This window comes from Python bivittatus, unplaced genomic scaffold (genome assembly GCF_059951505.1).
Source record: "Python bivittatus isolate LINGU-HERP-01145 unplaced genomic scaffold, Pbiv_v1 ctg000480_np1212, whole genome shotgun sequence".
NCBI classification, from domain to species: Eukaryota; Metazoa; Chordata; class Lepidosauria; order Squamata; family Pythonidae; genus Python; species Python bivittatus.
The window spans coordinates 101,610,131-101,625,459 of NW_028277075.1; the positions used below are offsets into that span (position 1 = coordinate 101,610,131).

The window sequence follows — 15,329 nt, forward strand, 5'->3', positions numbered from 1 at the left end:
TCTGCCTCTCAGCATCTTTTAGTATCATCAGGAATAGTATCCTTCTGGACTACTTGACTAGGTTTAGATCCTCTGAATTTTACAGTCCTCAGAAATGGTTTGAGAAGATACACTGCGTGCACAATTATTAGGCAAGTTGTATTGTTGAGGATGAATTTCATTATTGAACAACTACAGCGCTCTCGGTCAGTCCAAAATATTAATAAACCTCAAACCTGAATATTTAAGAAAGTAAAAGTGAGGTTTTGGCTTTCTTAGGAGCATATCTATGTGTGCACAATTATTGGGCAACTATTAGTGTGCAGAATTATTATGCAACTAAATGAAAAACTAAAATTCCCCCATCTCACTTGTTTATTTTCATCTGTTAAAGTGAGAATAATGAACAAACAACTCAAATTTTACAAATAAACATTTCTGACATTTCAAACAAAAAATCAGTGACCAATATAGCCACCCTTCTTTGCAATAATAGTCATAAACCTTCCATTCATGGAGTCTGTCAGTTTCTTGATCTGTTGACGATCAACTTTTTGTGCAGCAGCAACCACAGCCTCCCAGACACTGTTCAGAGAGGTGCACTGTTTTCCTTCACCGTAAATCTCTCGTTTGAGAAGGGCCCACAAGTTCTCAATACGGTTTAGGTCAGGTGAGGAAGGGGGCTATGTCATTATTCTTTCATCTTTGAGGCCTTTACTGGCTAGCCGCGCAGTGGAGTACTTCAATGCATGCGATGGAGCATAAACATAAACATCATGGTCTTCTTGAAAGATGCAGACTTTTTCCTGTACCACTGCTTGAAGAAAGTGTCTTCTAAAAACTGGCAGTAGGTTTGGGAGTTGATTTTGAGTCCCTCTTCAACCTGAAAAGGTCCAACTAGCTCATCTGTAATAATACCAGCCCATACCAGTACCCCACCTCCACCTTGCTGGTGTCTGAGTCGAAGTGGATCTCTGTGCCCGTTATTGATCCAGCCACGGGACCATCCATCTGGTCCATCAAGAGCCACTCTCATCTCATCAGTCCATAAGACCTTTGAAAAATCTGTCTTCAGATATTTCGTGGCCCAGTCTTGCCATTTCAACTTACATGTCTTGTTCAGTGGTGGTCGAGTTTCAGCCTTCCTTACCTTGGCCATGTCTCTGAGTACTGAACACCTTGTACTTCTGGGTACTCCAGGTAGGTTGCAGTTCTGGAATATGACAGCGCTGGAGGATAATGGGCTCCTGGTAGCTTCACGTTTGAGTCTTCTCAAATCTTTGGCAGTTAATTTGCATCTTTTTTTCTCAACACGTTTCTTGCGACCCTGTTGACTATTTGCAACAAAACGTTCGATGGTTCTGTGGTCACGCCCCAACATCTTAGCAATTTCAAGAGTGCTGCATCCCTCTGAAAGACCTTTTACAATTTTTGACTTTTCAGAGTCAGTTAAATCTCTTTTTTGGCCCATTTTGTCTGAGGAAAAGAAGCTGCCTAATAATTATGCACACCTCGATATAGGGTGTTGATCTCCTTAGGCCACATCCTCTCTCATTACTCAAATACACATCACCTGATATGCTTATACCCAATAAGCATTCAGGTTTATACAGCTTGGAGGTGGAAAATATGCATAAAAATGATGATATGGTCAAAATACTCACTTGCCTAATAATTGTACACACGGTATAGTGCTAGGGAGATTTTTGTTCTATATCATAGTTAAAAGTTTGCTCTGTAACATCCTAGTAAAATAATTCGGAAAAATTACCAGGCTGTTCGTTTTGAAGTGCCATCAATATTCAGAAAATATTCTGCTCTACCATTTCTCATTTCTATCTGCTCAACAGAAACTGCAGAACTTGTTTTTATATACGGTTTATGATGAATGAGGGAGAACAAGCTGAAACTTAATCCAGATGATAGAAGTACTCTAAAATGAAGACTTAAGATTTATAAACAAGTAAAGTGGCATCTGATCCATACTATTAAAATATATAGTTATTAATAAGGGAAATTATGAGGAATTGCCCAGCACTTCCTTGGACTTCACTACTACAATGAAATGAAACTGCAGCTTGCAGTGTCTAGCAACCTTATGGTAATGCTTTATGGTAAATGAGCAAAGAAAATACTAGATATTGATTAGATATCACGTTGAAAATACAAAGAAATATGTTTGTCTAAATCATAAATACAACTAGTTCTCTGATGCTGTAAGTAATCTACTAAAAGTTAACATAATGTTAACATAACATTAACATAATGCAGTGAGCCGTGGTCACATGATTGCCATTTGCAACTTTCCCTGCCAGCTTCCCACAAGCAAAGTCAATGGGGAAGCTGGTATGAAAGGTCGCAGGTTACTTCCATAAGTCGCTCCTGCTGCTTTTTCTCCTGAGAAGCCCCACTATGGAGTATGAGATCCCAGGGATTTCATACTCCATAGCACCCCCCCAGCCCACTTGTCCTCTTTAGCATGCACCCACCCACAGCACCCCCTGCCTGCACTCCTTAGCGCCTGCCCACGGCACCCCCCACCCCCTGGGGCTTCTTCTCGCTTAATGACCCACGCAGTCCTGGGGTTAAGATGGCAACTGGGACTGCTGGGATTGCTTCGCTAAGCAATGTGGTCACGTGGTGTCACACTTTACAACCACATCACTTAGTGACAGCAGTTCCGATCCCAATTGCCGTTATAACCCAAGGACTACCTGTAATATATATATTATGTTTTGGGCTATGTTTTAATTATGTATTTGATATCTTGTAAGCTGCCTAGAGAGTTCTTGGAGTTGGACAGCCTTAACAAATCTAATCGTTCAAGCATACATATATGCCCATCATGCTATTCTCCTTTGGAGCAACCAATTGCAATAGTAAGGCAAAGACATTACAGGTAGTCCTTGTTGAATGACCACTTGTTCAGCAACTGTTTGAAGTTACAACAGCACTGAATGAGGGGGACTTACAACGGTTCCTCATAGTTGTGGCTGTCACAGAGTCCCCGCAATCACATGATTATTTGGCCCTCCATATTTGGCCCTCTTCACCCACTTCCAAAACGTTTAAAAATTTTCTGTCAAAACTTTTGTTTACTTTGTCCTCGACAGGTGCACTGCAGATTACAGTGGTTTGTGTTCGTCCTGTCTATAAAGATGACTTAAGCAGTGCAATTTTGGAGGGAAAAAGCATTTCATTAACAGTTTGTAAAAAGTAAAGTTTCCTTTGAATCAAGCTTGAGTCCTGGTGGCTTTATGGACTTGTTTATGCCTTGGCAACCTCATGGAAGTGGTTGGCCATTGCTTTCTTCTAGGATATTTATTTACTTCCCAATCTAGCCAATGATCCTGGTATTTCGTAGTGGTGTCCTATCCATCCAAGTACTAGCCAGGTCAAACCCTGCTTAGCTTTTTCAGAACCACCAAGGATTCATCCAGGTTTATTCTGTTTGGACATTGTCTTCATACATAGAAAGAATTATGCAGAAGAGCATTTCTCAGAACTGGGAATTTGAGCACATCTGGAGGGCCCAGATTGGGGAGGGTGACGTAGTACTAAATCCTTGCATATTTGATTTATGTTATGTTGAGCTTCTTTGATGGAAGATGTAGCCCAGGGAATGGTAGAAGGAAGCTGAAGGGGACCTATCACCAGCACCCAGACCAGCCAGCCAAAGTCCCTTGGCATCTCCACTCTAATACTCCTGAGTACTAGGATATCTACTTGTGACTATTCCCCTGGGTGAAGGAGTTCCATCCTGGGTAAGTTATTATGCTACTACCGCTTGTTCTTGAATGGGGAAATGTCCCTTGCACCTAGATTCTGGATAGGGCAGGACAGGAAATCCCCCTTCTCCAGGGATAAATTTTTAAATGGATAGCTCCAGTTTTACTGAAGTTACCAGGTCCAAGGGCATTGGGGGAAGATGATGGTAGATTAGAAACTCAACACTGAAGTAACTGAGAAAGGAAGGATTTTTGGTTGAATAAAAGCTGCGGAGTAGAGATTTGAGATGCTAGTTTAACTGCAACAAAATACATGAGACTCAGATCTGCTTTCCAAAACAGCATTTAATAATCTGAAAATAATCTGAACAATCAAGATAGGAAAGAAAGGAATTGAACACATTATCACCCAAATTTGACCATGCAGCATGAAGATATTTTTAATCCTCATGCAATTGAATTAAATGTTTCCTTACAACTTTACTCATATGTTTCTATTTCCACACAGTATTCTAGGCTCTAGACCTGCATCCTTGGGCCCAGTCACATCAAGACACATTTATGTCCCAGCTTCCATAGGGACCCCAAGCCAAATATCTGACAGCAAAGAAGTTTCTAATTTCCTTTTCCTCAAATTCTGACCCCTTCTTGTAATTACAGTAGCTATGATTTGAGAAAATTTAAAGGTCTGTGGCCTCTCAAAATTTGCTGGGAGTCAGGTGGCATATAAGTTTAATAATAAAAATAAAGCTTAATCCCTTTTATCCACTACAAAACTAAAAAAAAAATCTAAAATATTTAGATTTTCAAAAGTGTTGAAGACTCCCTTCCAACTTTCCAGAAGTATAAAATAGGTGCATAATTTGGTGTCACAGGTCCATATGTAGCCTGCCAAAGTGTTGTGTATAGTTCCTAGGGTCATTCCAAAAGTTAAATTCTAATTTTAATACAACAGATGGGGAAACTGAATACAATAAAATATTATCTATGTTTAATAAATTGAATGTTAATTACAATTAAATACCCATAATATGTTCAGATTTTTAGAATATGGCCTTTGGCATGCAACTTAGTATTGTGGAGCCCTTTGTTAAAAAATGGGTTCATACTTATAAAAAGACCCCTGCTGGATCTATGAATATAACACAGCTTTCTGTTTCACATTAACTGGCTCGCATACTAACACACACATTAACATACTAACCGGTAAACCACAATGGGTTCACATAAAGCCAAAATTAAACCTCATTGTGGCTTAGCAAAACATGCAAAATGGCCATAGTAAAACACCAATTGCATTCAAAAATCCCTTGAAGGTAATATAATGTTTCTGTCACTATGGTCTTATTGGAGCTTACTGGCATACTGTTTTTATAATTTGACATTCCATATAAGAAACAATAATATCCATAGATAATTTGCTGTGAGTTGTCTAATCATCTTGTTGAATCATCCAAATGAATAGAAATCTTGAATGCTGCAAAGAGCACTTCCAACCCAAGAATACATTTGTGGGAGATATGATGACTTTCCACACTTGTTGTTCCTTCAGTTCTAGGTTTAGGTGTTAGTAGTACCAGCTCTTCTAATCACGTGCATGTGCAAATTTGCCTGTGTACACTTGTTCAGAGACATCTTAGAACTGTAGAAATACAGATTTCAGGTGGAGGCATGGCAAACTAAATACGTCTCCGTGGAGATTGGAGACAACAACAGTGGCAAAGACCGAAGAGCCAGTGAGTAGACTAGTTCTTCAGAACTTCTCCGGAGAAGGAGAGGACAGGAGATCACCCACATGTGCTCTGGACAGCTGCAGGATAGCTCTCTCTCACACGCTTGAGTACCAGGAGATGAAGGGATTAATCATCAAGCTCACAACTGCAGTGGAGCCTTTTAAAGGACACTACATTTGCTAAACTTGCTTCTAATAATTCTCAGAAATTGCCTATCTAACCATTTTAAAGCTATTAGAGATCTTTGGAATGACAAGTTTGAAAAGCTACCTGGTGAGTCTTCATTTCTAAACAAAAGAAAAATTAACTATACGTTTAAGGGCATAAAGAATTTGAAATAAATGGCAAAAAGCTAAATAAGATTTTGAATCAAGAAAGTTATAAACGAATTAAGGGTCTAGACAAATTTGGAATATTGAAACTTTTACTATAAGATTTTGGAACTAACTGTATAAAATAATCATCTTTTCACAGGAACCAAAATTATTTTGTCTACTGTAAGTCATAACAGAGATTAGAGACTGTATGATTTAAATTGGACACTAGAGGAAACTAAAGAGTCCAGGCCAAAAAAACCCAACAAACCTGCCTTTGGTTTTGATTAGGATTGGGATTTACAAAATGACACAAAACACTGTAACATTTGAAATATTAAAGGAGATACTTGAAGAATGGGGCCAGAAATTAGTAGTAGCCCACAATATCAGCTTCTATGGATAAACTTTGTCTAAAGGATGTTAATGAAGGATTGACAGATGTGAAACATATATTGCTTGATGCAGAAATAGTAGAATCAGAAATATTGGATTAAAAAAAAGTGTGGATTACAAGACAGAGAAGGCATTTAAAGTGGAAATACAAGTGACAGGCCAAGAGAATGACCCCAAAAAGGACTCTTTACTTGATATATAAAAGAAGCTGGCTGAAGTTTTAAAAAATTAAAAGGGAAATACAGATATTAAACCAAGAGAATGACCTGGATAATGTATGTTTATTGGATTTACAAAAGAGGCTTCTTAAAGAAGCCTATGCGATGGGGCAAAGAAGAATTGGAGATAAAATCCTATGACAGTATTTGAATGAATTAAATATTAAGATTTTCAGAAGTAAAAGGAATGTAAAGTTGGTATATTTGATCAAGGTTAAAATAAGACATGTTTTTATGAAATTCTGGCAACCCTTTATGGACTTTTTTGCTGACACCAGGATTGAAAAGTTGATGTCTTATGGATTTGTTTATAGACAAGTTACGGGAAGAACTGTTTGTAACCTTATAGGGGGTGAAGAGATACCAAACTTGTTTATACTTGTAAGGAAGATTGGAAGTCACTTCTTTATATATTTCTTTACTTTTTTTTAAATTTCACTCTTTCCTTTTCCTTTTCTTTTTCCTTTTTTCTTTCTTTACACTTTTTACTCTGTTTTTACTTTCTCTGAGTTTAGCTTGTATTAAATCTTACATTTTATTAATTTTATTACTGTAAATAATAGATTTACAGTACTATGCAAAAGTTTTAGGTGTGAAAAAATGCTGTAAAGAAAGAATGCTTTCAAAAATATATATTGTAATTGTTTATTGATTTACAAAATGCAAAGTGAGCAAACAGAAGAAAAATCTAAATCAAATCATTATTTGGTGTGACTATCCTTTGGCTTCAAACCAGCATCAGTTCTTATACTTGCACACTTTGTACACGTGCACAAAGTCAGGGATCTTGTAGGATTAGAGTCAGTTAATCAGGTGTATGATTAACCAATTATACCAAACAGGTACTAATGATCATCAGTTTCATGTGTAGGTTGAAACATAGTCATTAACTGAAACAGAAACAGCTGTGTAGGAGGCTTAAAACTGGGTGAGGAACAGCCAAACTCTGCTACTAAGGTGAGGTTGTGGAAGAGAGTTTCATGTCACAGATCATACACCATGGCAAGACTGAGCACAGCAACAAGACACAAGTAGTTATACTGCATCAGCAAGGTCTCTCCCAGGCAAAAATTTCAAAGCAGACTGGGCTTTCAAGATGTGCTGTTCAAGCCCTTTTGAAGAAGCACAAAGAAACAGGCAATGTTGAGGACTGTAGATGCAGTGGTTGGCCAAGGAAACAATGCAGCAGATGGAAGACACATCATGCTTACTTCCCTTTGACATCAGAAGATATCCAGCAGTGCCATCAGCACAGAACTGGTGGAAACCAGTGGGACCCAGGTACACCCGTCTGTTGTCCAGAGAAATCTGGCCAGAAGTGGTCTTCATGGAAGAATTGCAGCCGAAAAGCCATACCTCCAACATGGAAACAAGGCTAAGTGACTCAACTATGCACCAAAACATAGGAACTGGGGTGCAGAAAAATGGCAGCAGGTGCTCTGGACTGATAAGTCACAATGTGAAATATTTGGCTGTAGCAGGAGGCAGTTTGTTTGCCGAAGGGCTGGAGAGCGGTACAATAATGAGTGTCTGCAGGCAACAGTGAAGCATGGTGGAGATTCCTTACAGCATTTTTTCACACCTGCCTAAAACTTTTGCACAGTACTGTATATATATAAAGAACTATAGAGATATGGTATATATACACAGAGGTATATTCTGTTTCACAGAAGTGGGGAATAATTAGCTCATAAAGTCATAGGTTTTTAAACATACTTTTATTTTTATCATATGCACACATAAGTCATGTTACAGAAAACACCGTGGGTACTATATCCCTCTTGTAGCATGAGGAAAGGCAGTCTGATGTATAACCCTGCTTTCTTCCTCCTCATCCTTGTTACTCATCTGCTTTATTTCACAAAATGTCTGAGTCAGTGAATTTGAAAGATAGCTCTGGGCTGCTAAGAAAGGTAAGGAAGGGACCAACTCTGGGAAATTTATAGTGACCTACTGAAGTGGGAGCAAGTAAATAGATTAGACCTTAGGTTACCAATGGGGTCATCTACATAGAAACAGTACATTGGCCAGAAGAGGAGGATTTAAAAATCAGTTTCAAGGTGGCCAAATGGTTGTAGTTGATGTTTAACTGTTGTGAACTAAACCATGGTTTAATAAATTAGCCCTGTGTTATACAACACGTTGAACTATAATTTAATCACACAGGCTGGTTCCTATAACATGCAAGGTTAAAATGTAGTCTAGTCTGTAGATATTAGAGTTTGTAAAAATCTCAGTCAAGATATTTGATTGTTTCTTTTACCCTTCCATTTTACATCTGAGAATCTATGTGAAAACAAAGCAATTCAGTTTACATATCAACATATTAAAAAAGCAAACCACTGAACATTCCATTTAAAAAAAGTGTCTCATTTGCAAACTAGAAAAAAAATGTCCAAGGGACTGCAATGAGTAATAGTACAAATACTATACTGATAACGTTTTGGCCTTATATAAGGTCCAGCCTTATATAACTATTCAATCAAAACTATTTCAATAAAAACAACAAAGACGTTTCCAGTGTTTTATATGCATAGAACATTCATAGTAAAAACTCCCATCACCATTACCAAAAATATTCTTCAGGATAAAACATACACACTCACTCACCCTCAAAAATATCTTAGAAAATTTGCATTATTGAAAACCATATGTCCAGCATAGTATGTTTAAGTCCCACTGTATGAAATATATTTATATACTTGGAAAAAAGCAGCCCCATTAATCATAGGTCCCCAATGTTTGGGGCCATTAGATATATTGGAATTTTGAAAGCAAATAGTATGCATTCTGGCTGCCCTGAAGGGAAACAGCTGTTCACAAAAGAGATGTCATTGGGCTATGGTTGGGCACAATACAAAAATCATATGGGTGAGGAATCTGAAAGGCACCAAGGAAAAAATCTGGTGGCCATACATATCATGCAGAGGATCTTAGTCAGCAACATATCCCCCCATCCCTGAATTCTTCTGTAGTCAGTATGGCCAACTTTAGTCCAGCTGCTTCTAGAAGGCTACACATTTCATAGGAAAATATCTCATTTAACTTCATGGGACTTCTGAACAGAATTCCTAAGATTGCACCATGGTTAAGAATACAGCTTTAGTTGCTGGATATTTTATTAATGAATCATGAACACTTTTTCCTCCCAAGTTTTCTTACTTTTAAAAATGAAATGTTTCTTTCTCTGGATGATATTTAAAACACAGATGCTACAGGGGTATATCTTAACCTTTCAGTAAAATGCTGAGCTGGGACTGGCAAAACTGGCTGAACCATATTCCTTAGCAGAAATTGAAAAGATGGTTTGCCCTAACATCTTGAATTACTTTGAGATCAGAAGGGAACAGCTGAAAGGGGTTCCTTGAAAGGTCATTCAGACCAATCCCCAAATCTCATTACAGCAGAATTGCACCAGAGATTATTTTCATGTTATACTTAATTGGTGGATCACTGCATGCCGGATGGTTCTTTGTTTTTAATCTCCTCTAATGCTGCTCAGCTCCATTCATGGTTGCAAAGCATTCTAGCTTTTAAAAGCACACATGCTCTAATGTTAACACTTTCATACTACCATACATAGTAGTTTGACAAAGTCCATCCAAAACAGAGTAAACTTCCTTTTTTCATATTTCCAGAACTGTTTTTTTTTTCATAATCTTGAATTAGTAGAATGTATCGGCAGTACTGCCAGGTTGCCTTTCCTTTTGCTTGTATGTTACGTTCTTAAAAGTTGTTGTGGAGCCTCTGTAAAGGGGGTTTGTTCCCTAGAAAAGAAGAAAAAGGTTGTATGTAACAGAACATTTCACATCTGATTTTGTGGCCTAATTAAACGAACCTAACATGCTAACTTTAATACTTCTGATTGTTGTGGTATGATTCATTTATAATTTGCTGAATAAGTGTAGCTATAAGAAAAACAGTCTTTCACAGTCTTCACAAATACTCGGTATTCATTTTAAAATTATTAAAACCAAACAGTAATATGGATATATCTAGATTTTAACTATTCAAGTGATTTTTAAATTTATTTTAATTTATTATTAAATTTATATGCTGCTCATATTCCCCAGAGGGTGACTCTGGGTGGCTTACAATTAAAAACCAAGACAATAAAAACAATAAAAATATAAATACCCCCCAATTAAAACACAAATAACAAATCTATAAAAGCAATATAGAAATCAAGAAGATGGGGGAAACAGTATCAATCATCCCACGAGCCAGTTCCAGCAATGCAAACCCCCATCAGGACCCCAGGCCATCCGGCATAGCCATGTTTTTACACCTTTTTGGAAGGCCAGGAGAGAGGCACCTCAGCTAGCAAGCTGTTCCACAGGGCAGGGGCCACAGCAGAAAAGGCCCTCTTCCCAGTCCCCGCCAGCCGAAATTCCTTGACTGGTGGGTCTGCAACATGCCCCTTCTGCTGGACTGAGTGGGGTGGGCATATATAACGGGGGTGAAACAGCTCCCCAGATAAGTGATCCCATGAATCAGTCACAATAATTAAATGGCAAAATCTAAATCTGAGCCTTATCACTCTGAAAGCTGTTCCCACTGAAGAGCAAAACTGGCACTGATCTTCTCACTCCTCTTGTTGCAGCTTGCAGACTACTGCCTGGGAAGCAACAGGTATAGGGTGGCGGAAATCAGCCAGTCAGCCTTACCAATAAAAAAACAAAGAAGAGGAAAATATACTGGTGCAGGCTTTCACAGCCAGCATCTGTTGGGCAGTGTTGATTTTCAGGGTTTAGTGACAGTCTAGGCAACAGATTTCCTGATGTTTCACCAGGAACCAGCCCTCACCAGCCTGCACCAGTTGGAAACCAGCTCAGCTGAAGACCAATCAGAAGTCAGGTCACCTGGCTACAAAGACAGGAGCTCAGTCAGTCCCTGCTCAGTTGCCTGTGGTCTGCATAGCAGACCACCTTGCCTTTGAAGGTGCCAGCCGCATTTGCTGGCAAAACATCAGGAAATCTGTTGTCTAGACCAGAGTCACTAAACCCTGAAGCCCAACACTGCCCCAAAGAACAGAAACATAGGCTGCAGCATATAAGGAGGAGGAAAAATGGGGTTGGGGGCTCTTTACTTTGAGCCCCTTCTGCTTTGCTGGAGATGTGGGAAATGGCCCATGTTGGTGGTATTCTTGTGTATGGTTGGAGCCTTTGTGGACAAAAACAACAGAAATTCATACTAAAATCAAAATAAAATTTTTAAATTGTACATCCAAAATAAATACTCATTTATAGAAATGAGCTACGTCATGCTTGGATTCCTGTAATGTTACTGACATTTGCCATGCATGGGGCAATTTGATCACTTACAGTACAGGTAGTCCCCGGGTTAAGAACGCCCAGGTTACAGACAATCCATAGTTAAGAACGGAGCCTATTGTAGCAAAACGTGAGGAAAATACACAATGTTTCAAGTTAAATATACAATGGTTCAAGTTAATTACCCAATACTACTTATACAGTAGTATACAATAATACTGTTGCAGCTTACATACAAATTCAACTTAAGGACAGACTTTGGGAATGGAACTTGTTCTTAAACTGGGGACTACCTGTATATCAGGCCATCTTGCATGGTTGTGAAGCATGAGGTAGACATAACAGAGATGTATTGGGAGTTCAGTTTGGGGGAAATTCAGTTTCTTGGGAATGATTAAAGTGCATTCTCACATCTATCCAGCTGGAGGCAGCTGGTGAGAACATTGTATCACCTGGGACTTGTAGACTTGGAAAAAAGTTGACTGAGGGAGAACAGGATCAAGGTTTATAAAATCATGCGTGGCGTAGAGAAAGTGGACAAGGATGTTTTTCTCCTTTTGTTGTAACAATAGGATCAGCAGCCAGTGATTACAGGAGATAGGGAAGAGATTTAGAATAGATAAAGGAAGTTCTTCTTTGCACAGTACATAATCACACTTTGGAATTTAGTACCAAAAAACATGGCGATGGCCAGTATCTTGGATTACATAAATTCATGGAGGACTGGTCCTATCAATGGCTACTGGCTACTAAGGGCTCTTCTTCATGGCAGCATTAAAATGCTGCTATTCAGCACAGGAGCTGGCAGGAAGCTCCACAGTGAATTGTGTTTCCAATCCCTGGTCACCCCTTGTCGGCCACAAAGCACAGTAGAGATTCTGTCCACATAAAGAACCCAGGGGGGAGAAAGAGGTGGGGCAGGGAATGCTTCCTTTGGTGCGAGACCCATTGCAGCCAAGGAGCCATGCTCCCCTGCTTTTCTTTCCCCTTTCTCTTCTGCTATTTAGGCAAGAGAGGTGGGCAGAGAAAAGAGACCCATTCCCCTTTCCCTTCTCCTGGAGAGGAAAGGAAGTGGGGGGAAAGTGGCCAGCAGCCCCACAATGAATCTCCCCAAGGCTTCCTGGCAGTGCTGAACCCCATAGATGAAGCTTCAATCTGTGGGGAGGAGGAGAAGGAAGAAGAGGAGGAGGAGAAGCTCCCAATTTCTCTTCCTCGGGGAAATGGCTTTCTCTGTCCTCTGAGGTTTTGGGGTGCAGAGAGAAAGGTCCACCATTTCAACAGTTCACCAGTAAACTGGTTAAAAATACACAAGTTATCTATTCAGAGGGCTGCTTTTCTTCCCCTCCTAGGGCATTTTTTAATAACTTTGAAGTTCCTTAAGATGAAACTTTCCTGGTGGTTACATAGAGACACCCATGTAGTTTTCTTGCCAACAATATGGGAGTGGTTTGCCATTTCCTTTTTTTATGATGTTTTCTGAGTTTCCCAGTCTAGCTTACAGGCCTGGGATTACTTGGTAATCTCCCATTCAAGTACTAACTAGGTCAGCCCTGCTTAAGGTTTCTGGTTTTGTTTTTTTGTGATCAACATGTTCAGCAGTAATTGTACTTTCTCTTAAATCGTAATCATAAAGGTGAACCATGGCTTAATAAATATGTGGCTTCCTGTGGAGAACATTCAACATTTTTGGCACTATTATTAGATTTTTATCCTTCTATATATTTTTGGTCAACTCAAGACAGCGAACATACTGTACTTAATTTAGTACTCCTGCCTCCTATTTTCCCCTCAACAACCCTGTGAGGTGGGTTGGGCTGAGAGAGAAACTTGCCCAAGTGGCTTTCATGCCTAAGGGGGGGATTATAACTCACAGCCTCTTGGTTTCTTGTCCACTACCTTCACCACTACACCACACTGGCTCTACTATGGTAGTAGTTTTCATCTTGCAAATGTTTCCCTGAATCTTTTTTTTTTTACATACCGTTTGCCATTTGGCCTTTGACCTTTCTGCTTCAAATTTAGCAACTTCTTTACGGTCTTCAAATGAAATAAACAGTTTCCACATGCAAAGTAAGACAATCCCAGTGAGGACTATTGCAATAGAAACACCCAACACAATCATTGTAATATTTGGAGGTTGTGGACAATCTGTAGAAACAAAGGGTAAATAGTGAAAATCGTTACAGAAATAGCTATTAGTCTGGGGAAAAAAGGAAGAAATGTATACACAACAGGGTACTGTTACTTTCACCTATAACTATTAGAATTCTGGAAATATTGGAAGGCAAAATTTGGAGGGCATCAGATTAGAAAAGGTTGCTGTGAACTATTCAGCTTTGTACAGGTTTTATTTAAAGATGGCTGAAATCCCAGTGTGTTCATCTGTACACACTCAGCATTGGTATGTATGATAATTGCCTCATTCATGTAGGGATGGATGAGTTATATGTGAACCACTCACACACAAAAAATAAGTGGGTCAGCCTTTGGGAGATCTAGAACAAATGAAAGATTGAACAAACAATAGTTCAACATTGGCTACCATGTTCATAATCTCCTTCACTTTTTCCGTATTCATGAATGGCCACATGGAAAGAATGCTTTAGGAGGCAAGCTGCCTCTTGCACTTCATTTCAGTAAAATATTTTGGCTTAGAATCTGGGAGCCATATGCAGAAAAATGCTGGTAGAAAGGTTGCTCATCATTCTTGAACTTTATGCACCAAAACCCTCTTGAAGTATGAAGTGAAACCAGGGGACAGAAACTTGCAGTGGAAAGGGGAGGTTGCCCACTCCCCTCTTGCCTGATTGGGGCCAATTCCCTCCCCCTTAGGCATTCCTCCATGTCAATGCCTCTCATACTTCCCAGGACAGTCCCTTAATTTTCTGTAGAAAAACTTTCAGGAAACAAGTAGATGGGAAAATCCTTTTCAATAAGTGCCATTCTACTGGCATTTCTGAGACTCTTAAACCAGTACTTCCAGACAGCCCTCTGTAGAAATGGATATGTTAGCAGAATATAGATTCAGGTACACCACAAGTCCTTAGCTTACCAAGACCAAATGCTTTACCTTTCTGCTTTATGTTGTGAATGATGGCTTTTCCCTCTTTATCAGCTGCCATCAGAAATGTGATAATGCATTCATTTTTCCCTCGTAACACACAAGGAACCCATTTATCTTCCACAATATCTGAGAATGGGGAAAAACCCATTTTACAGGTCAGAGACAAACTCATCAAGCAGTTATTATGAAGATTAAACCATTTCTAACAGGTTAATTTTAACAGGCACTAAGGAACAAAGCTGGAAATACATTAAAGGACTTGCAGATAATTGTTCTACTACTGAAAGGGGCTTCTTTGTTTTTTGTTACTCTTTGCACTGAGGTTTCAGAAGAGAAGGTCCAGGTGTTGTCACTCAGTGCTGACCATCAAGTGCACCCATCAGGTTTGCCAGAATGGGAAATTCATTGAATTGGAAATACTTCTAAGACAGCTGCAATAGCTATTAGGGGAATACAGTAGTCTTGATTAGAGTAAACATGTTTCTCTTTGTCTTTTTGCTACTGGTAGAATGCCTACATGGTGTTGCAATGTGTAGGATATTCCTGTATCATAAAGATACTAATCTTTTTCAGGAGGACTACCATTTATTGCTGACAGAATCTTGCTATAAAAAAATAGTATCA

General features: G+C 39.1%; 1 protein-coding gene across 3 annotated transcripts in view; it reads right to left on the reverse strand.

Moving 5' to 3' along the window:
* Nucleotides 1–4,041: 4,041 nt before the first annotated feature.
* The window catches only part of ITGB6 (integrin subunit beta 6), a 92,869-nt gene continuing 81,581 nt past the window's right edge, over nucleotides 4,042–15,329 (reverse strand). For 2 of the 3 annotated variants that reach the window (XM_088146636.1, XM_088146637.1), the window contains 3 exons: nucleotides 14,712–14,831; nucleotides 13,623–13,789; nucleotides 4,042–10,135 (listed from right to left, as the gene is read on the reverse strand). In XM_088146636.1, coding sequence (XP_088002762.1) covers nucleotides 10,034–10,135; nucleotides 13,623–13,789; nucleotides 14,712–14,831 — 389 coding nt within the window. In that variant the 3' untranslated portion in view covers nucleotides 4,042–10,033. Of the gene's footprint in view, nucleotides 10,136–13,622; nucleotides 13,790–14,711; nucleotides 14,832–15,329 lie in introns of those variants that run through there. The other variant, XR_015797249.1, reaches the window with a different exon arrangement.